Source organism: Fusarium keratoplasticum, chromosome 5 (assembly GCF_025433545.1).
Source record: "Fusarium keratoplasticum isolate Fu6.1 chromosome 5, whole genome shotgun sequence".
Taxonomy (NCBI): domain Eukaryota; kingdom Fungi; phylum Ascomycota; class Sordariomycetes; order Hypocreales; family Nectriaceae; genus Fusarium; species Fusarium keratoplasticum.
The window spans coordinates 3,797,564-3,818,951 of NC_070533.1; the positions used below are offsets into that span (position 1 = coordinate 3,797,564).

The 21,388-nt window shown below is 51.2% G+C and overlaps 9 protein-coding genes across 9 annotated transcripts; 3 read left to right on the forward strand and 6 right to left on the reverse strand.

Annotated features, from left to right (window-relative positions):
- Window positions 1–575: 575 nt before the first annotated feature.
- NCS57_00784800 (Amine oxidase) lies at window positions 576–2,246 on the forward strand (the record flags this gene model as incomplete). Its single annotated transcript, XM_053057684.1, has 5 exons — window positions 576–756; window positions 812–1,059; window positions 1,108–1,911; window positions 1,957–2,000; window positions 2,048–2,246. The coding sequence occupies 5 exons, from the start codon at window positions 576–578 to the stop codon at window positions 2,244–2,246; spliced, it is 1,476 nt and encodes a 491-aa protein (XP_052913879.1).
- A 589-nt stretch (window positions 2,247–2,835) lies between these two features.
- On the reverse strand, window positions 2,836–3,739 carry NCS57_00784900 (uncharacterized protein; the record flags this gene model as incomplete). The annotated part of the gene is made up of 2 exons (XM_053057685.1): window positions 2,836–3,515; window positions 3,568–3,739. The coding sequence occupies 2 exons, from the start codon at window positions 3,737–3,739 to the stop codon at window positions 2,836–2,838; spliced, it is 852 nt and encodes a 283-aa protein (XP_052913880.1).
- A 3,088-nt stretch (window positions 3,740–6,827) lies between these two features.
- On the forward strand, window positions 6,828–8,387 carry NCS57_00785000 (Zn(2)-C6 fungal-type domain-containing protein; the record flags this gene model as incomplete). The annotated part of the gene is made up of 4 exons (XM_053057686.1): window positions 6,828–6,852; window positions 6,904–7,383; window positions 7,434–7,842; window positions 7,895–8,387. The coding sequence occupies 4 exons, from the start codon at window positions 6,828–6,830 to the stop codon at window positions 8,385–8,387; spliced, it is 1,407 nt and encodes a 468-aa protein (XP_052913881.1).
- Window positions 8,388–8,686: 299 nt separating this feature from the next.
- On the reverse strand, window positions 8,687–9,881 carry NCS57_00785100 (NmrA domain-containing protein; the record flags this gene model as incomplete). The annotated part of the gene is made up of 5 exons (XM_053057687.1): window positions 8,687–8,915; window positions 8,966–9,050; window positions 9,101–9,191; window positions 9,248–9,359; window positions 9,406–9,881. 5 exons carry the CDS (start codon window positions 9,879–9,881, stop codon window positions 8,687–8,689), a joined length of 993 nt encoding a protein of 330 aa, XP_052913882.1.
- A 629-nt stretch (window positions 9,882–10,510) lies between these two features.
- NCS57_00785200 (uncharacterized protein) lies at window positions 10,511–10,834 on the reverse strand (the record flags this gene model as incomplete). The annotated part of the gene is made up of 3 exons (XM_053057688.1): window positions 10,511–10,609; window positions 10,658–10,742; window positions 10,797–10,834. 3 exons carry the CDS (start codon window positions 10,832–10,834, stop codon window positions 10,511–10,513), a joined length of 222 nt encoding a protein of 73 aa, XP_052913883.1.
- A 796-nt stretch (window positions 10,835–11,630) lies between these two features.
- NCS57_00785300 (uncharacterized protein) lies at window positions 11,631–12,966 on the reverse strand (the record flags this gene model as incomplete). The annotated part of the gene is made up of 5 exons (XM_053057689.1): window positions 11,631–12,016; window positions 12,082–12,149; window positions 12,203–12,582; window positions 12,632–12,736; window positions 12,793–12,966. 5 exons carry the CDS (start codon window positions 12,964–12,966, stop codon window positions 11,631–11,633), a joined length of 1,113 nt encoding a protein of 370 aa, XP_052913884.1.
- Window positions 12,967–14,689: 1,723 nt separating this feature from the next.
- On the forward strand, window positions 14,690–16,351 carry NCS57_00785400 (putative phospholipase; the record flags this gene model as incomplete). The annotated part of the gene is made up of 1 exon (XM_053057690.1): window positions 14,690–16,351. One exon carries the CDS (start codon window positions 14,690–14,692, stop codon window positions 16,349–16,351), a length of 1,662 nt encoding a protein of 553 aa, XP_052913885.1.
- A 118-nt stretch (window positions 16,352–16,469) lies between these two features.
- NCS57_00785500 (uncharacterized protein) lies at window positions 16,470–18,911 on the reverse strand (the record flags this gene model as incomplete). The annotated part of the gene is made up of 1 exon (XM_053057691.1): window positions 16,470–18,911. The coding sequence occupies one exon, from the start codon at window positions 18,909–18,911 to the stop codon at window positions 16,470–16,472; it is 2,442 nt and encodes an 813-aa protein (XP_052913886.1).
- Window positions 18,912–19,784: 873 nt separating this feature from the next.
- NCS57_00785600 (uncharacterized protein) lies at window positions 19,785–20,929 on the reverse strand (the record flags this gene model as incomplete). Its single annotated transcript, XM_053057692.1, has 2 exons — window positions 19,785–19,996; window positions 20,059–20,929. 2 exons carry the CDS (start codon window positions 20,927–20,929, stop codon window positions 19,785–19,787), a joined length of 1,083 nt encoding a protein of 360 aa, XP_052913887.1.
- Between the last annotated feature and the right edge of the window lie 459 nt (window positions 20,930–21,388).

Below are 21,388 nucleotides of genomic sequence, written 5' to 3' on the forward strand. Positions count from 1 at the left end.
AGCCGTCCATTTATCTTCCTCCAGCCGTCACACAAGCAACGTGTGTCTAAGACCCCCTCGTTGATCCTCGGACAGTTCGGACCGTGTCGGCCAACGGCACAATCAGGTCCCAAGACAAGATGAGGAGGTTGAAAGTAGTTCTGTATCAACGATATCGCATCGCCACAACGTCTAGCTTGACAAGGTGGCGCTCTGATAACGAGGGATGTTTACCGCTTCTGGTAATTTTGCGAGAATCTCCGCATTCCCGGTTGACGGTGTCAAAACGCGGGGTGCATTAGCGTCCTTTTGATGGATAAACGACGAACCCAAAGAGGTAATTTTGCGAGAGGTCCGCATGGGCGGCAGGGGTCGTGATCTTGATGATATCAACTCCCGAGATACAGGCACTCGAGGAATTTCCTTGAAGGGAAATCTGGTATCAGCATGATGTTGATTGTGACCTTTTGGTTAGCTTTTTCTGAGCGGTCCGTGGTGGTTGCAAAGGGTACATAATGGCTCCCTTTCCCCGTGAATGGCTTTCAGCTCTTCAGGATTCCAATCACTCGCAAATTACCATTGTGCACTCTTTCAATATGTCTTCCAGAGATGGCTTTTCTTGGACTCAAGATCAGGGACTCAAGCCTGGTGTTCCCTGCATTGGTGCCATTCAACCTCCGACCAACCTCAACAATGCATCACCAGATGTCTTTGATGTAATTGTCGTTGGTGCAGGATACTGCGGACTCACAGCCTCTCGAGACACCTCTGTATCTGGCAAGACTCCCCTCTTCTTGTGCTTATGGATGCCTACTAACATCATCTTCTGCAGGCCTCAAGGTCCTCCTCCTCGAAGGACGCGATCGCATCGGCGGCCGCTCATGGTCATCCAACATGGGCGGATACCCATTCGAGATGGGCGGTACATGGGTCTACTGGGGCCAGCCCAACATCTGGAGAGAGATCCTCCGATACCAGATGCAGGATGAACTTGAGATCTCGTACGACTTTACAAGAGGCGTCAACCAATACTTCCTGGCTGGCCCTGATGGCACCCAGCAGTTTAGCCACGAAGAAGAGGTCAGTACAGTCTTGCCCCAGCCTACTATCAGTTTCTCACCATCACAGGACGCCATCATGGACTCTGGTCTCCGCAAGTTGGTCAACGTCGACGGCGACCTAGGCAGAAGAGTCATCCCCTATCCCCACTCTGCCGCCTTTACACCCGAAGCCCTCCAATACGACAAGATCTCCGTCGCGGACCGTATCAACGAGATCAAAGACTCCCTAACACCCAACGAGCGCATCGGTGTTGAGGCCTTTGTTCTGCTCTGCAGCGGCGGTACCCTCGAAACAACCAGTCTGTTCGAGTTTCTGCACTGGTGGGCTCTCTGCGAGTACTCGTACGACGGCTGCATCCGGTATCTGGTAAAGTACAAGTTCCGTGGTGGTCAGTCAAGCTTTGCTATCCGCTTCTTCCGTGAAGCACTGGCCAGTGGTAACTTGACTTACTCCTTCAACTCGCCTATTGCCAGCGTCAAGAGCACAAAGGACGGCGTGACAGTAACCACTCGGGGAGGCCAGTCCTACCGAGCCAAGAAGTTGATCAGCGCCATGCCCCTCAACGTCTTGAACGCCGTCACCTTTGATCCTCCTTTGCTCAAGGGAAAGAAGACGGCTGCAGACATTGGACATGTCAACCAGTGTATCAAGGTTCACGCCGAGATTCGCGAGAAAGATTTGCGTTCCTACACTGGTATCAGTTACCCTCACAACAATCTCTACTACGCTCTTGGCGATGGAACCACTCCAGCTGGTAACACCCATATCGTTGCTTTCGGTGGAACGCATCAGCACTTTCACCCTGAAGATAACATTGACGAGACCAAGAAGGCCCTGCAGGGGTTGGTTCCAATGGACATCCAGCGCATAGTAAGTCAAGTGCAACGGATATAGAAGCCCATCTAACGTCTTCAGGTCTTCCACAACTGGTCCCGAGACGAGTTTGCAAAGGGCGCCTGGTAAGCAACCTTGTCCTTGAGCATTGAACTTGACTAACGATTCTCAGGTTCTTCTCCGCCCCCGGCCTCCTTTCCAACCACCTCTCAGACATGCGAGCCCAGCAAGGCAACATTTACTTTGCTAGCTCAGACTGGGCTCTCGGCTGGCGAAGCTTCATCGATGGTGCGATTGAGGAAGGAACTCGCGCGGCCATGTCGGTTCGAAGGGACCTGGTCGAGTCTCCAGCGAAGCCCAAGTTGGCGTGAGACGGTCTTGTCTTTTCTTCGTTTGAAGTGACCAGTTGGGATCTCTTTCTTGTACACAAAAAGTATTTATAGAACTGCTGTACGTGTTTCAGAGCTCATAGCATATCTTTCTTCGTAAAAGGTCGGGTTGGCCTTTGCATTCCGCCTTGGACATGGAGTCAACAACATTTATATCATTATCAATTTACACATGTGGCTGCATTCAAACAACCTCCTCTGGTTTAGCCCTAACTCTTTCAACCTTTAATCCAAGCCCAGAGGTCATTCATCTCCATACGAGTCTTTCACTCTCCCATCTGAGAAAGACTCCAGCCAAAATTGTATGTTTCGCTACCGTAGATGCCGGGTATTCCTTCTATTTAAAATAAGATGTATAAATGCCAACAAAAGAAACTAGGACGTAAGAAAAGCAGGAAAGAAAACAAATGAAGATACGAGCCCAACTCAGTCACCAGACTCGCCAATGTAGCCTTTAACCTCCCTATGCCACCGTATTATAACCCTTGGGGCCAACAAGTGCCCGTAAAATCCAGAGTTTGCTCGATTCAAGAAACGAGTCAGACCAGCCCAATCATGTCTTAGTGATGTCTTAGTGCTCGGGAGAATTACCGCCCTCGTTCGACATGAGCTCCACCATAGACTCCCTCGACTTGGGTTGAAGGTTGCTCGGATACCATATGTAAAAGGCAACCATGACCAGGAACATCAACACCGAGTCAAAAACAAACGTCGGCCACTCGTACTGCTGGAGATATCCGTCCTTGTCCATAATGTACTCGATCACCCGAAAGACGTTCCGCACCAAGATCATCATCGATGTCCAGTAGAGCATATGCAGGCACGACTTCCACGGAACATGGCTCACGGTGAAGCTCTCAGTCAGATGAGCCTTGTACCGTAAGTGAAAGACAAGACAACAGATCATAAAGCCAATGAACAGAAGAACCTGGAGGATCAACCCAGCAACGACGATTTTGTTGCCAGTCGCGACCTTGTTGTCGTCGTCGTCGGCTAGCATACCTGCACCGCTAGATTGGACGTTGAGAGTCGCCAAGTCGCCGATGACGAATATGATTGTCGTCCAACGGGGAGAAATGAGCGAGAACTCTTCACCTCGGAGGGCTCTGACGAGACGGGAGTAGACCATGTACAGCGTTGCGGCGAAGAAGACGGGCGGTATGAGCAGGAAAATGGCCTGCATGATGTAAAAGATCAATGATTCAGTAGCGTTCCAAGCAGCTGCTCGAAAGATGTATCCAAGCACTTCACCTAAGACACGGCGTAAGCTAGCCGAACAGTTGGAGTCTATAAGCAAACTCACATATACCGCCAATAAAGAATGGCATGCAGAACCATAGTCTCGTCTTAAACATTTTCCATCCATGTGCCACGGTGATGACGGTGAAGAGGATGGTGAATATTATGGAGCCTGGGAGACTGGGCACGTATTGCCACAAGTAGACAAGGCCCTTGTACTTTTGCAAAGTCGGCATGCTTAGAGGGGGGCTGATATTCGGTATTGACCTAGTTTGATGTTTGAACGTTTCGAGTGGATAGTGATTCGATGACTCGGATATTGTCGACTTGGATATGATTCAATGGCGTGTTATCGGCGTCAAGAACTAAGAAGGGTGATCAGGGACGGTAACATCCCTTATAACCTCCACGATCTCATCCCATGCCTTTCTTCCCCATACGATCAACCAATAGTCTTACTCCCATCTCGGTTGCTGACACGCGTGTTCGTAGAAATGTCCTGCCACTCAACCTGGACATCCAAGCCCCATCCAGGGTAGACGGCAAAAAAGACAAACACGCGTGTTAGCTAATCAGATTTACGAGGGATCGCCCTGATCTATTCCCGTGTTGGGTTTAGCTCCGAGTGGCTTGAACAGGGGTACAGCTCCTCTGACAGATTAGCGACCAAGTGCCCTTGCGACGTGATGATGCGTCTTTCCACAAGCAAGTCAGCTTCTTCACTCCTAATGTCTCTATCAACGCGTCCTTTTTCCTGTTGCCTCTCGTATAAACATCCAGTCTTGTGGATCTTGGCCTAATCACGCATTGCGCGGAGAGTACCTGTTCCCCCATCTTAATCATCCCCATCCCACCACCCTCTACTACCAGATGCTCCGCCGTAGCCACAAAAAGTCCCGTAGAGGTTGCACAGAGTGGTGAGTTTTAAGGCTGTGGCTTGGATCCATGTACCCGGCTTTACCCCTGAGCATGTACTGACGTTGAATGACAGCAAACAACGGCACGTCAAGGTACTCGCTCTAAACGATGCAACCTATATGTCCCATAGCTAACTCACATCTTTTTGACGAATCAGTGCGATGAAACTCGTCCGGCATGCCGTCTCTGCACCGTCTCTGGCCGTAACTGCAGCTTCACATCCCAAGCACCAACCCAGAACCCCTTGAGCTCTTCTCAAGATGAACGGCCAAAAAGTCCAGTCGACAGTCCAAGTTCGTCATCCGGTGTTACTCCAGCACCTGACGTCACTCCCATAGCCCCAAACTCCGACGACATCATCAACCTGGACCATATGGAACTTTTAATCCACTTAACAGCCGACAAGGGCGTGTTCAACCTCGGCGATGACCTCCAAGACACCTTCTCAACCCTGTCCATTGCTCTTAAGACGGGTCTGGAAGCTCCGTATCTATTATATCAGCTGCTCGCCTTTTCAGCCCGCCATCTAGCCTTTCTCAATCCAGATCGCGCCCCTCACTACCTCCACCAAGCTGTCACCCTCCAGACCCGCGCCGTATCCCTCTTCAACACCACCAGACCAGAGGTGAACCGCTCCAACTGCGTGGCAATCCTCCTCTTCTCGGTGGCTCTTGGTCATCACCTTCTGGCCGACTCTCTTTGCAGACGGGAACCAGGGGGCTTGGAAGGCTTCCTGGCTCATTACGTGCAGTGTATAGAGATGAACCGTAGTATCTATACTATTGTTCGTGCTGCATGGCCATTGCTGTTGGAGTCAGAGCTGGAACCGATCCTTTCATGGAGCTCCGGAAACACTTCACAACCTCCGAGAGGCAATCACTGCCAACGCATCAAGGAGCTGATAGAAAAGGCAGAAGGTCTAAGCCAGGAGGAGAGGGAAGCCTGTCTAACAGCAATCAACTACCTACAGCTCGGGTTCGACGCCTTGCCTGATGGGGCAAACCGGTTTGGGATGATATTCACATGGACGATGCTTGCACCGCCAGAGTTCACGAACCTGCTGGGAATCAGGAGACCCGAGGTTCTAATCCTTCTGGGCCATTACGCTCTGTTGTTACATTATGGAAGAAGCATGTGGCAGGTTGGTGATGCTGGAGTGTACATATTAGGTCTCATCGAGGAGTATCTCAGGTCAGAGTGGCATGAGTGGCTTGAATACCCACGATCAGCTATAATGAAAGACCTCGAATAGCACCCTCTACAAAAACCGAGACTTTGGCAGCCGGGTCGATGAAAAAGAGAGACACCAATATAAACCTTTAGCTTCTCCTCCCCTAAAGATAAGGAATAGAGTATAATAAGAACAGGCAAAGAAGCTTAAAGGCTTTACCTTATTATTATATATCTTTAGCTGATTATTATGCTTGAGAGGAGCTAGGCGATTAACCATCTTGATATTCTGGTGTCTCGTTTATTTCTCGACTCGCGTGCTTGGTATAGTTACTTTGTGTTGCAACCGTGTGTGCCCAAACGTCAAGGTAGGAGATGAAGCTGCAGGTGACACAGCTACTGGGTCCAAAGCGGCCTGCATCTGCAACCGCTTTACAGACCAGGGCGCATGTCTGAGACGCTGTTTCAGATGAAACATTGCATGGCAACAGAACAACATGTTTGCTAGAATTGTGAAAAAGACTCTCATAAATAGACTATAATCAAGCGGGCTTAGAACTTTCAACGGATGTGCATGGCGTAGGTCAGGTGTGTAAACAATGGTTAACCCAGTAAGCTGAACCAAGAATCTTGGCATATGGGGTTGAATGTTCCAGCTGAAACGCCCCTGGATAATACTATTCTAGCTCCGAAGGGCAGTTTCATAGATCCTCGGCACTTGACTCTATTGACATACTGTAACGTTACTAATAGTGGTTGACAATCACATGCATTTCTTCCTGCAAACTCGGTATTAATTTCGGCCATGACTCTTCAACACCATCTCTGTTGAGTAAAGCTGTCAGCACCAATCTTCACAAGCCCTTATTATAGCAATTTATTATCTTAATCCAGTTAATGCACACGCAACTTTCACAAATACCGTCAGCAACCTCGAAACTCCCCGGCGACCCCGGTTGAGGTGCCCATATCGGGCTCTAGCGCCCTCCAGGCTGTCAACCAATCTACCAATCACGAACCCCACGAATGAAGATTCGAGCTTCGTCTTTGTCACGGGGGCAAAAAAAAAATCCCCACTCTCAGCTCTCGGCATGAGCCAATACAATAACCGACAACAACCTCGTCAAAAGCAAAGAACACGAGTCTCCAACCCATGCCTTGACCTGCTTGAACCCTGCTCCTTTGAGGACACGATAGAGACGTGGCTCTGCTCTCTCCTGAACAACCCCCCTGCAGATGTCGTTGGCTAAAAGAAACAATGGTAGCCACCGTCCAACGCGTTATAAAACCCTCCCATGCTGACACCTCCAAGGATGCTACGAATGCTGCAAGCGGCGCCTCAAGTGCGACAAGACAGAGCCAGAATGCCTCAAGTGCCAGAAAAAGGGCATCTCCTGCTCCGGCCAGGGTCTTCGCTGCCGCTTCAGCAGCCACATGGTCGTGAACCCCAGGACGCCAGGCACTCAGACGCTGACCCTCGCATCGAGGCCTAGCGCATCTCAGAGCAGCATCGTTTTCAATCAACCTGAAAAGAGTTATCGCTGGGTTGATGCTGGACAGCGTGTCAAGAAGGGGCGCGTTAGGAGATCTCAAGAGTCTGAGAAGTCTTCTACCAGCAGTCCGGAAACTGTGCCAGATTCGGCGTCTCCGAGCACTGATGACAGTGTGTCCGAAGTGTCAGACACGCCATCTGAGAGATGTACCGTCATGGTTCCTTATGCATATCAAACGCCTCTTCGTCCAGCACCGGATGAATCTTCTCGCCCTCGCACGAGAATGCTTTTCAGTCATTGTAGGTTTCTACTTTCCATATGTCTGGATCGAGTTGGCTAACATAAACAGTCGCCAACACTGTAGCCCCAGTCATGGTTGTGCTAGACAGCTTCAGCAACGGCTACCGAGACATCATCCTCCCCCTCGCCTGCCAGGACGAAGTCCTCGAACGAGCTGTCTCAGTTGTATCAGCCTTCCATCTCGCACAAAAAGCCCCAGGACTTCGACCCGCAGCAGAAGCAGGTCATCACGCCATCGTCACAAAACTCCGCAGAGATTCTCTCAAGCTCACACCAGAGCAGCTGTTCAACCCATATACTCTAGCGACAATCTTGGTCCTCCTAGTTGGCGAGACCATCACAGGCGCCGACAACTACACCTACCTCTTAGAGATGCTCAACTGTCTCGCCCAGTCTCCGGAATCCATTGCTGCACTTCCACGGAGCCTCAGGGAGTTTTTCCTGCAACAGATCAAGATGTAAGCCCTTGCTGTTCCAGGGTTTGATCAGGCATAACTGACTGTAAAGTAGGTTCCAACTGTTTGGTTTTCCCCTCTCAGACGAGAGAAAGGGACTCAGGATTCTCACTGGGCCAGCCGACGACTACCTCGACTTCATGTCATACCCAGATCTCGGCCCAGATTCAGAGCACTACACTAATATGGAGCTCATGAGATCGGCCATCCACGATGCCTGCGGGATATACCGAAGACGTGCCGAATCCTCGCTCAGTCAGGACGAATCCATCCACTTGATAGAGCAGATGCGGCAAAAGGTTCTCGGGCTGGACTGTAGCACCAAAGGTGCACATGCTCTGGTTTGGACATATTTCATCGCAGCCGCTGAGAGCATTCTACCAGAGCATCGAGAGTTCTTCTCTGGACGGTTGAAGTCGCTTTACCAGGTCACGGGTTTTGGTAGCATCCCTGTTGCTTTGCAAGCACTCAAGACTATCTGGTCTATGCAGGGCACTCGGAGATGGACCGAGATTGTTAGCACCGACACCCCCATATTGATCATGTAAATGAGTTACCGTTCATAAGGCGGGCCCGGCGCAACATAGTAAGGAAACCAACCAGTTTGGATCTGAAAAGAGGAACAACAGTCACTACTCGATGAGGTTCAGCTGGGAATCAGAACTCGTTACTTGTACATAATTCGATCATGATTCATGAATTTCATGTCATACCAGACGCTTTTGATAAGACAAAACGTCAAAACACCAAAATCTTCAGTAGAGCGGGCTTGAAGCGGCCCTTAACCTCCCTTGCACCCATTCCAGCAAATGCAGCATGCGTTGTGCTCCAAAATTCTCCTCTCCCTTCATCCTTTGTGCTCATGCTTGGCCTTTTTCTTCGGTCGCATCTCAGACTGATACATCTGGAAAAAGTTTTCTGCCCCTGTGGGATGCTCCCCAGTCACATCGTGAAACGCAGTGGTGGCGACGTAGTTGGTTTTCCCCTCACGGACAAGACTATAGTACTCGAGAATGTACTGCTGCTCAGACTGGTCAATGTCTGACTGCGCCTTGAGAACCTTTTTCGCTTCCGCTCTGTAACTTGAAGTTAGATCGCATCTTGCGGCATAGACTTCAGGACTTACTGGGCGATGTGCTCAAACTGCAACTCGGTTCCAAGGGCTTTGCTTGCTGCTGCTGCCAACTCCTTTCCTGCACAGAGCGTCGGTCCTAGAGGCCATCTGTGAGTATGAACAACTGAAATCAACAAAACAACTTACCAGTCACCACCATCATCTGTCCTCGATGCTTGTCGTCGAACCCATGCTTTCCCTTGCCTGTGAGTACATGGGCAGCAACATGGGCAACATCCTACCAGAAAGAAATTGATTAGTGTGTACTTGAGGTTGGCAATGGCTTAGCCTTACACCAAGCGCTACTGGAGCAAACTTGTGCTTTTCGCCGATGGGCAGTGGAAGAATACCCTCTTCCTTAGCCTGCGGAGCGTAGAGAAGCAGGTTCTCAGCATAGAACCCGGCACTAAAACGTCAACAGACATTCCATCTCAAGCATGTACATAACTTGCCGGATAACACAAGCAGAGGTTCCCGTCGACGTGCTCGGATCTCCCTTGGATTCGAGCACCAAACTCTCCAAATCGATAAACTCCCTCAGTCGAGGCTGCTTATCCCTCTCTGCATAATCACATCCCGCCGAACTAATCAAGCAAACATTCGGAATATCCGCCTTCTTCGCCGCCCTCGCCAGCTCCTCACAAATCTCAATCTTGTGCTCATGAGCCGGCGGAACCAGACAAATGGTATCACATCCAGTTTCCTTGAGGGCCTTTATCATAACTCGGAGACGGCCGGGTTCATGACGGACGATGGTGGCTCCCAGCTCCTTCAGTTCCTTTGCATGGTCCGAGTCTGGGTCCAAGGCCAGACCGACGACGCCGGAGACTTTTCTGGAAAAGTCTCGATGCTTGAGGATCAACTCGGCGATTAGGAAGCCCGTGTTTCCGTCAGCGGCTGTGACGCAGACTTTTCGCGACGACGACATGTTTTGTTCGTATCTGATTTCAGTCGAGATAGTGTTGCAAGTGTTCCTCGCGAGGAAACCCGAAAATTTTGGCAGGCGGTTGTATTATAGCTCAACTTGACTGCGTCAGCGGCTCCTCTTCACGGCAGTTTGATCTAGCTGCAACGTGGTATTCAAAATATGCCGAGCGCCATGCCTCCACGAAATGCGTATGAGGTGACATTGAGGTCCCTTTGCAGGACGGAGCTATTCATCCGACAAGCGCCATCTACGTAGATACAGGTCATTATCGCACTGGATAAGGACAGAATACGACAAGGCTCCAGTTCAGACTGACGCCAATATTGCACCATCGTGGCATGAGGCTGAGGGGTTGGAAAGATTAACTTTGACAGCCAGCTTTATCACGATAAGCGGCACTTTCCAGGACTTCGCGGTCACTTATCCTCTAGACTTCAGTTGATTCATATTAACGTTAGAGTACTTGGGTCTTGAGTTGCTGCTGGACTGAGCACAAATTCACCTGATGATGCAGAGTTTTCTGTTTGGATAGCTTCACCAGTACAAATAACAGTGTATGAGATGAATTAATTTCAATTTCGCTTATTGGCAAAGAGCTCGTCTATGTCATTGAATCATATACATTACGACTACTTTAGACCACCCTTGCGTCCAGCCTCCTTGGCCTTCTCACTACCAGGCTCGAAAGAACCTGATGAAGCCTTTCCTCCCTCAGAAGCAACCTCGCGCTGGCACTGTTAGCAACTACTCTTCGCATCGTCTCAGTGTTTACTAACCAGCTTGTCGGGGTCCATGCTGGCAAATCCGCCCGTTGAGGTCTTTCCACCCTTGGAAGCAATCTCTTGGACCTCCTCCTTGGGTCTGGGCGAGTCAGAAACACCATTTGGAAATAGCAGAGGGATTAGAAGCGCTCACCGGTTGGCAAAGTTACCGGGGTTGGTGTTCTCAGTCATGTTGATGGCTTGTATGTAAATGTCTTGTTGCAGTCGATTGAAGGTGATGTTTGGATATTGATTTGAGGAATTACCTGAATCTCTTCCCATATAAATACTCGTTGATAAGATCTAAAGCTCGCCGAAGCATATGCAAAGACGTTATTGTGCATTTTGATGACGTCGATGACTCTGACGCCCTGACTAGTTCTAAAGCAAGCGACAGATGCTCGCCGTAATACGGTATGACGTCCTTTGGCAGAATTCCCTTGCTCTAGCTCGACTTTGTGACGAAGACGATGCCCATATCCCGCCTCGACGTGGGTGCTGACACGCTGCCTTCCTTGAGGCTTGTCCGTCAGCATCATCATCGAAACAGCCTCATGGAGATCAATTCGATGATAACCCCGATTATCCAGTGATTATCAGACAAAAATGAGCTCATCGGTCGATCTCGATGCGTGAACTTTTGAACGGTTTCAGTTAATTACGCCATGTCGTCATCGAGTCGGGATATCACATTTTACCCCTGCACAAGCAAAGTCCACCAGGCGGAACAAGATGACGCCAATCTCTTAACCGAGCCAAGCCCTCATAGCGATGTTATCCTCTGTTGCTGTAGTTTACTGTTTACGCGAACTACAACGGCTTACTGGGTTCTGGTTCAGGCCAAGTGAGGATAGCAGGGTTAGGCTATCCACTGAGTACTGACAGACCATGATATTAGAATAACAATCAAGGAGTTATCAATTCAAAGAATATTTTATGATGAAATCTTGGTGGAAACAGTAATCTCATCGTCACAACTAGGTCTACGCTATGCTGGCAATCTAAGCTCCCCCAGCGATCTATCAGACCTCGCAGCCGTCGCCGGCCTCTCCAACGACCTCATCTCCACATCAACCTTTACAAAGATCTTATGGCTTGATGAATTATCATCCAGTTGCTCCCAATCTGGATCCGCAACTATACTTGATATGACGCTGTTGTGCACATGCTGGCGTCCGGCTAAAGCCCTGGTGTTGGTCCTCATCGATGCCCTTCTTGTGTCATTGTATGGTGTTACTTGAGCTGGCGAGTGTCCATGCGTAGTATCAAATGTGATCCAGTTCTTTACTAGTTGTCGTAATGAGGGTAGTGAGCCGGCGATGATTCCGGTTCCTGATTCAAAGACGGACCAGAGGACAATATTTCCGACGTTATCTTACAAAAAGTCAGTCATCTCAACAAAGCCAGCCGTGAAGAAAACCATGCGGAAATGAACATACGTAGGTAGTTCTCGGGCTGAGCATAAAAGGCAAGATACGGCAGTCGTACTATCGTAGCAATAGACGCCCTGTCAGAGTCAGCATCAGCAACCCAAACCCGGGGAACGGAAATCATTCTTACAAAACACCGAGACCAAGAATGATGGTGATGGATATCTTGGTCGCCCTCTTCATCTGAGTCTTGTACAACATGAACCCGGGCAATATCGCACACACCCAGTCAGTAAGCACCGCAGCGGCGGACACAAGATAACTCAAACTCGTAATGACAATAGGCGGCGAGCATTGTCCCGCATTCTTATCCCAGTTTGCTGAGATGGGGCGACACATGGTAAGAAGCCCGATGATGACGATGAGGGTTGAGATGACAGAGACTACGAGTGTCACCCAGACGATGATGCGGTGCGTCTTTTCAATGGCGATTCGAAGGAGGGTGACGCAGATGGAGCCTTTGATAAAGATCAAAGAGGAACAGTAGAAAGTTTGAAACAGCCAGATGTACTGTCAACCCAAGGTCAGCTGGTTCCCTGTTCATATTGAGAGCACTTACCATCCGGCCATCTCGTTGCATATTGTCGTTTAGTCGCTCATCCGTGGCGCCAATACCGACATACGTTCCTTTCGATACCACACCCACAACGCAGATGAAGAGTATCTGCCAGCCTAGTGTCAGCCCTGATGTTGAATCGATAACTCTCCAGAATTACTTACCCAGCCAGTCAGCATGAGCCCGTCGTCCATCCCAAAAATGCCTTGCCTGATTCTAATGACGGATCTCGCAATCACCACCATTGCAGAAGTAGGCGTGTAGAACAGAGCGACTGTAAGGAGGACAAGTCCCAGTCCCTCAGGTGTAATCGTTGTCGCATCAGGATCGACTGCCATGGCGGCTTAGGTCAGTCACAGAGCAATCATGAAACAAGCATCCGTTCAAATTGAAAACAACGCAGTTTCCCCTCAAGTATGGAACCAACTCCCGTTATCAACGTTGCCACTTCGCCTCCATGCACACCTCTTCCCAGACTGGTCACCGCCCGCAAGTCTCTTCCCCGCGTTAAATCATCGCCTAGTCTCCCTCTAGTTCAGCCCCAAGCCTACACGAGATAGTAAATCGCTTCTGACTTGAGCTACCGGGGAGGAACCTGCCGGACGCTAGCGTCACCCGACCGGAAACGCCAGCCGAGGAGAACCACGCCAGCGCCCGACGCCCATCGCGTTCGAGCCTTGGTGAGGCTTCAGACCAGTAGCAATTCTGAAACGGGACTTGGTAAGAAGCGAACTGTCGTGGTTCAAGGGAGCCCGGGAGGGATCAGCACTAGGTAGAAGCAGGAACACGATCCAGCTGCTTGGTGAACGGACATGCAGCATCCTGACATGTTGGCTCGCACGATTAGCTTGCAATCTAACAAACTCTCTAGGTCCAAGTTACGTAGGCACTTTTGTGACATCTCTGAACATCGTCAGCCAACAACCCAGAACCCCAACATCAGGATCCCTCACAGTCTAAACAACTTGACCCTATTGCAGATGAGCAATTTCAACACCCATAGTCTCGATCCCAAATCGAATGTTTATGCCCAGGCTTCCCGGTTCCGCCTCGAATCCGAAGCCACGGCGCCGCCACCTCATGCACGCCGTTTCCAGCCTCGGGATCGACAGTCCGCGCGCCGGTACCGCGGAGCGTCATGTTTGCCAATGCTGCATGTTGTGCCGAACGAGGCCAAGGAGAAAGCTTATTCATATGAGTAAAGGGGATAATGAGAGGACAAGAGCTGCTAGGATTTGAGCGTCACGCATGTCAGTGGTGAATATTCATGTTTCTCTGAGATGGCGTTGAGACATGCCCACCACTCAGCCAAAAGCCACTGAAGAGAAGTGATCCAGATCATTTTTGATGATTTGACAAAGGATAAGAACCCATTGTTCAGCTTTTTGTGCTCTCCCTAGTAAAAAGCCTCAAGTTTTGCGATTCAAGGATTCGAGTCATTTCAATATTTTCACCCACAAACGATAGCGCCATCAACCTCTCCACGCCAACAAGACAAGAACGGGAAAGCTGGCGGGCACTTCCGCACCAGTAAAGCCCTCGGGTAGAGTTTATCAGATGGCGATCGTCGCCAACAGACAGTGTTTTGTGGTTTTCGGCTCATCGCACCGTCTGCGGTAACCGCTCAACCCCATTCTTTGTGTTCATTCCTCATTCATTGCTTGCTCTGTCTTTCTCTTTATATCAGAGTCTCATATTCTCGAAATGTCACGCTGATGCGAGTCCGAAAGGTCCGGATCGTTCTGCTCGACCTGTGACGCAGGCACAGTGAATGACTCCAGTCACATGTTCCCTCACGAGACGTGCCTCACAAACACAGAGCAGAATAAATCGCTACGAACAGGTATTCATATCAATAAAACTGAATATATCATCAAAGAAAACACCATTGAATCAGTAGCCCATCAAGATACACATTTTACAACCTCGCTCACGAATGTGGCCACGTCCATGCCCTGGCACAGCCTCCGTTGCGTCATCACTACTTTCTCCATCAGGAAATCCCCAGCTCTCCCCCATCCAAACCTCACCTCATAAAACCCACGACTTCTCTCTCCGAAAATGGCCCAGCCCAACAGCCAGCCAGATCTAGAACTAAACCCCCTCGGCGAAGATACAGAGGAAGAGGAGGACGATCTCTCGGACCCGGACCTTCCGCTAATCATGCCCGACGCTGCAGCTGCAGTCCCCGCCCCGAAGCCGCGGTGGCTCGACCCCCGGCCGTCCCGTTGGTGGTCCCGGTGGACGTCGTCACCCGTTGTCCAGCGTCTGTGGGAGAAGGCCAAGGACATCTTGCGCCCTCGCTTCACCTGGCGCTACGTTCTCTGCTCCGTTGTTGGCGTCTACGTGCTGTACTGCTTCGTCACATGGCAGCCCTTCTTCTCTTCGGCTCTACCGGCATATTCGGGTCCGCATCACGTCGGCGCCATCGATCTCGAGATACCGCTTGATAAGCCAAAGCGCATCTCAGAGACCGTACTCAAAGGATCCAGGGAACCAGCCTTTGAACTGGAGAGTGTCCTCTTCACCCTGTACTACCCAGCCGTCAAGGGCGCGCGATCCAAGCAGTCCCTCCACCCATGGGTCCCTCGGCCGCTGAGCCTCACGGCACAAGGATATGCCCGAGCCGCGGGCGTCGACAACTTCATCATGCGGCCCATCTTTACGTTTGCCCTTTGGCTGCTGGTCGGAGGCATCAGGATCCCCGCGAGGGTCGACGTGCCCATCCTCGGCTCCAACATCGAGGGCACCGACGCCGACGGCGAAAAGTTTCCTGTCATGGTCTTCTCCCACGGCAGCGTCAGCTCGCGGACTGACTACACCCACTATCTCGGTGAGCTCGCCAGCCGTGGCCACATTGTCGCTGCGCTCGAACACCGTGATGGCAGCTGTCCCGGGTCTCTCGTCAAGGTCAAGGACAAGAAGGAAAGAGAGGTCATTCTCTACAGAGAGCGCGATCTCATATCCGACCCTCCCATGAACGACACCATCCTCAAGCATGAGCAGCTCGCATTCCGAACTCAAGAGATCCTCGAGACCATCCGTATCCTCCAGTTCGTCAACGCCGGCAACGGCTGGGAAGTCTTCAAGTCCAACTCGCGCGAAGAAGGCCACGCCCTGGCAGCATGGGCAGAACGCCTCGATTTCCACCACCTCACCATAAACGGCCACTCTTACGGCGCAACAGGCGCTCTTCAAGCCCTCAAGACGGCAAATACCACCATCGCCAACCCAGCCATCGGCGGCATCGCCCTCGACCCAGGCAAGTCCAGCGGCCAGCTCAACACCGAAGTCCCAGTGCCACTCCTCGTCGTCCACTCCAATTCATGGTCCAAAACGCACAGCGTATTCTTCGGACGCCCACACTTTGATACTGTTCTCGACCTCGTCCGTGGCGTTCGCGACAAGGTTGGCACTGCGTGGTTCTTCACCAGCATAGGGACAGCACATCCCAGCGTGACAGATGCACCGCTTCTGCAACCACTTCTCTTGAACTTTGCCACAGGAGCAACAGCAGATGTGCGCAAGGCTCTAGGAGAGTACGTCAAGGTGACAATAGACTTTCTCGACTATACAAAGACAGGTGAGAGGAAGGGGATTCTGAAAGAAGACGTGACGCATGAGCAATATGGCAAGTGGGTAAGTGACGAGAGAAGGAAGAGCTTCCCTAAGGACCTAGCAGAGTATTGGGAGGTCCACGTATGTCCAAAACCTCAAGAATAGTTCATAATCAAGTCGGTTCTCATTACTTCGAATCCTCGGTGCCCTAAGTATATATGTACAGTGCCATTACCTTGCCTTGCCTTGCCTCTGAGTATCGACTGCTTAATCCTCCATGATATTATAAGAATGCAGCTGGTGAGCTACCAAGTCCACCATCACCGCCATTCGTTTCCTTCTGCCGGTTGCTGAGAAACATGTCCACCATCGTCTTGCTTCCCATCCCTTGCTGCAGCTTGTTCTCCGTCTCGTGGCCAATGCTGGGACTCGACTTGGTGGGGGAGCCCTGCCAGCCGGTGAAACGAGGCCGAGAGCGACGCTTGGCCATCGCCTCTTCAGGAGTGGAGTTGAGGCGGCCGGCCATGTTGAGAGAACGCATCCGGTGCACTTCTTTCGACATGCTCATGTCCATTTCTCTCGTTGAGCTAACGACTGGGAGTGAGGGTACCATCCGCAATGTGCTTCTAGGCGGAATCGATGGATGCCAAATGTTCGAAGTGTGGCCGACAGTATTTGGTGTTTGATTCTCGTCGTGTCCCGTGAGGTCTTTCCAAAAGGACCGCGATTGGTATTCTCTGTCCTGAACAGGTTGAGCATTCCCCTTGATGCAGGACAAAGGGCTTCGGTTCGCCAGTCCATCGTCCTTTGGGAGTAGAATCTCGGGTGGGGATCCAACTTCAGCTCCCTCTCTGACATGACCCAACGGGGGAAGAATACCAGTGTTCTGCCCGTAAGTATCCGCTTTTGTAGGTGTCGAGGGATCTTCAAGCTTCGAGACCTTGGAACTAAGCCATGTCTTCCATTCGACTGAGCTTGCTGTGGATGCATCGCGCTGGTGTGGGACCACACGGCAAGAGGGAAGTCCGCCGGCTTTGCGTGTTTCAGCTCCCTCGACAGGGCCTGAAGTTCCTGGACTGGGGGTGCTTGGTCTCGCATCCTCCGTCGCACATGAGTACACACTTTCAGCGTCACCCAACTGTGTATCCTGATCTGATTCTATGCTGGTTTCTCCAACCCTCTTCATGAGGGCTGAGTATACGCGTTCGCTGTCGATTTCGGCACCAGGCCAGGTTTCTTTACTTCCAGCCCCATGCCCGTCGAGTCCGGTTGAGCGCAAAGAGGAAGAAGAGATGTACGCACCATTCTCCTTGATGACAGATAGGCGTTGCCGCTCCCACTCGCCAAGCATCCCCATGCTGGAGACCGTGCTTGTGACTGAGTTTGTCCAGCTAGTGACACGAGACCTGTCGTCGGAAACATGTTGCTCGCCGCTTTCGATGCTCTCAACACTCCCTTTTCTGGATCTGAGCTGCTGATTCAAGGGTATATTATGCAGCGAAGGGGTATGCGAAGAGATACGAAACATGGAAGCTTCCCCGGTTCCTTCATCGTTGCTGGCGTGAAGGCAGGTGTCTCCGTCCGAATCGTCACCATCTGTCTCTGGTCCAGCAGCACTCTCCCCTCTAGCGAATAGCCCCTTCAACTTCGATCGTAAGCTGTTTGAAACCTTTCGGGCTGCCCTTCGAAGCCCAGATTGCGTGGATACGGAAGTGCCGTTGGTGGAGAATGCAGAGGACAGCACGGTGCTGTTGTTGCTGCTATTTCGAAGAGACTTTCGGAGCCCAGTAGATCCTTCACTGCGTCTGTTTCTCGACGGAACCGAAGCGGATGGCTGAGCCTGAAGCCTTTCCTGCTCCTCCATCTGCTCGCGATACATTTCCCTCGCAAGTCGCACTACAACATCGTTCTCGGCTCGACTGCTTGATCGTGAGGCTGCCATGCCCCGGCGGTTCTTTAGAAAGCTCATGGAATTCGAGGCCCTGAGCCCCGTTGCATCGGATGTCGAGCTTTTCGGAGGTTCGTTCTCATTGTTTGGGGTCTTGTAGAGCGAGTGGGTGGGCGGCAGGCGGTCCCTTGCAGGCATGGAGTAGCTGGAAGCGTTCTCAGTTGTTGCCCGGGACGACGTAAGCATCGATCGCGACTTTCGGAGCTTTCTGAAGGAAAAGGGCATCGAAGCGGCATCTTCTTCGGGACTGTAGCACGCGTCGGGCGGCTGCAGAGACTCGAGATAACGTCGTGTAAGGGAGTAGTGGGCGGGCCGGTCTGCGTGAAAAGACATGGTCGACGAGGGCCTAGTACTTGTGCCAAACACATTGATCCGTGAGGTCACTTTCGTAGGAGAATCTCGGCCTTCGCTTGCCCTCAGGGCCAAGTTTCTTCGTGGTCGAGAGGCAGGCCCAGCGAAACGAATGCTCGTTGCAGTGCCCTGCCAGCTGGTGACACTGCCGCTTCGCTCCAAGCTCTGCCTGGCCACACTGGCAGCGCCATCGCTGCTGTCGGGGAAAGGGCTCGCAGGGTCCCGAAGACCAACTATCGCCTTACTGCTGGTCCGTTCTTGAGCCCGGTGGTAGGACAACAGGGCGGCGATGTTGGCGTCTCGCTCGGCAGCGGCGGGGTCGATCGATTCGAGGGCATGGACGGGGTTCCGCACGACGGAACTGGTCGACTTGCTGCGACTCAGTGGGCGACGGCTGTTGTTTCGAGAGCTGTTGCGGCGAAGCATCTCGTGGCTGTGATTCACGAACGATGCGGTTGATGATGATGGATGAGGAGCACGCAGACGAGGAATGCACCGAAGTGAAGTGAATTACCTGCCGATGGACAGAAAAGCAGGTGCGATTGTCGATGGACTGGTCCATCTGTGGAAGGTCTCTCGGCCGCCAGAAGGGGTCGTCACTGCTTTACCTACGTATCTTGTGAATACTTATGATAAGTTATGATTGTTCATGACTACCTTCCTCCTAAAGTCTACTCTTCTCTTAGAAACTAGTTGGGCATGTCTTACCAACCTTTGAGCCATGAGTCTTCAGTATTGGCTGCGTATGGAAGCGATAATAGAATCAAGCCACTGGGGATCATTGTAAAGCTCCCAAGATGGCTTCCAGCGTGGATATGGGCCATAGTGTTGCGCCTCTCTCCTAATCTGCCGCAACGATGTAGGGTGGACGGCATTTGACATGAGGCCCAAGTGGTGAATGGCATCACCATGGGACCTTATCTGTTGATGATCAATCCGTTCCAGGTCCCGCGTCATGATGCCTCTTCCTCCTCGCAAGTTGCAGATCTTGGTCCATGCCTCCACAACCTCAGAACTCAATGGTAGCTCCCATGTGCCGTTGCGGAAGATCTTGCATGCGCCGTCTCGGCTTCGGCTTCGGCTGAAACGAAACAAGCATGCTTCTTCCCGTCTGCCATACCACAGCTCCATAACCTCCAATCTGGGGAAACGACAGGCAGCATGTGCAGCCATCAATAGAAGCCGTTGTACTTTCGAGGGGGGGGTCTCTGATCGGAGGGCTAACGAAGTCATGGAGAAGTGGGTGAGATTTCTCCATGCTCCGTCACGTCGACGGTGATGGAGCGCTTCAAAGAAGTCCTACGCGTCTGCAATGAAAGATACACACAGATGCTGCTGGTTCTTCAATCCGGCCAAGCCTGCCCCAACAACTGGGTTAGGCGTTTTAATAAACCCTAGCAGGTCAGAGTTGCCACTGGAGAGCATGGAGTCGAGGTCCTCATCAAAGTCCTGAAAGAGAGTGACCCGTTGGACGTGCCTAGGAAAATTGAATTCAAATTGTTTGCTGGTAACTGCGTTCTTGTTAGCGACACTCTCCGGGATACGTGGTGATCATGATCCCTAGGTTACATACCAAGGTCCCACGCAAATTCCACTTCCCCATACTTTCTCCAGAATTCCAGTTTGAGCGATTCAAGGCCAGGAAGACGCTTAAGTAAATGCGCCAACGTCGTATGAAGGATATGCCGCCGCGTTTGCCGACGGAGGAGAAGGTGCTTGACAACTGGTGCGGACCATTCAACCTTCTCAATCTGGGGGTCGTAGGCCTCCCATGAGTCGAAGAGGTCATACACAGCCATCTTGTCTGGTTGGCGGACGCGCCGTCCGCCGACCCAGCCGTGTTTCGGATCGTCAATGGTACAGACATCAGGGCCTTCATCGCCATCTTCATCATCGTCAAAAGAAATGTTCCTAAACTCATGCTGTGAATCACTAGGGGAGTGGGTGCTGATCTCTAAGGTTAAGCCGCCGCTTGGGTGCGATGAGTTACGTGCCTTCCAGTGGCGGAGGACACGAAGCACATTGCAAAGGGCTTTATCGAGGATTAAGCCGCTCTTTTCAGAAATTAAGCTATTATTTGCACCAGGACACATTCGACAGCAGTAGGGGGGGAGTTCGATGCGTAACCAGAGATGTTGAATCCGCTCCGTGCGACAGCGGCTGATCTTGTGAAGTCCGGCAAGATCTTTCTGATGAACGGTAACCTTTCTAAAGAGGATGTTTTCTAAATATTCTTGCCAGTCTCGACAGATGGTGGCACACTTGGCAACATGGCCGACATATGGCTTGACAGTACTCTTCTCAGAGGGCGACTCGACGCGGTTGGTGTGACCCTGACGACAGGCCAGAAAAGATAGGATATTGAGCTGTAATTCCCGTGGAAGCCGATGCCACGGGAATGTCGAAGGTTTTCCGTTGTAGTTCATTGTGTATCCGTTGTCCATGGTCGCTACAGATGGAGAAGTTAGGGGCAAGTGATGAAAAGAAGGGCGGCACAACACCATTTATAACTTCGGTCAGATTTGCCTTTATGGGTGTCAAGGTTTTATTGACTACGTGTTGTCAGGAGATTTAAGCCATGGAAACTCTCAAGAGATTTTGTTGGAAATGCTGTGCAGGTGATAACTCGCTGTCCTTCAAGGTTCATGAAGCTTGCGCGCCTGTAACTCAAAATGAACGATATTGTTGTCAAGGGCCACTAGAGCAGAAAGACAACAAATAGTTAGAGCAGACTTAATGGAGCATTAATACAAGCAAGGATCAAGTAAAGGATGAGTAGATTCTATCAAGTCTTAGATTATTTCTCTGTACTTTAGGATAAGACATTAACAATGATTCGCTGAGGACCGACAAAGCATATTCATTGGCTCATGGCGCCGAGTCAACAATCGAGGCTCATGGCC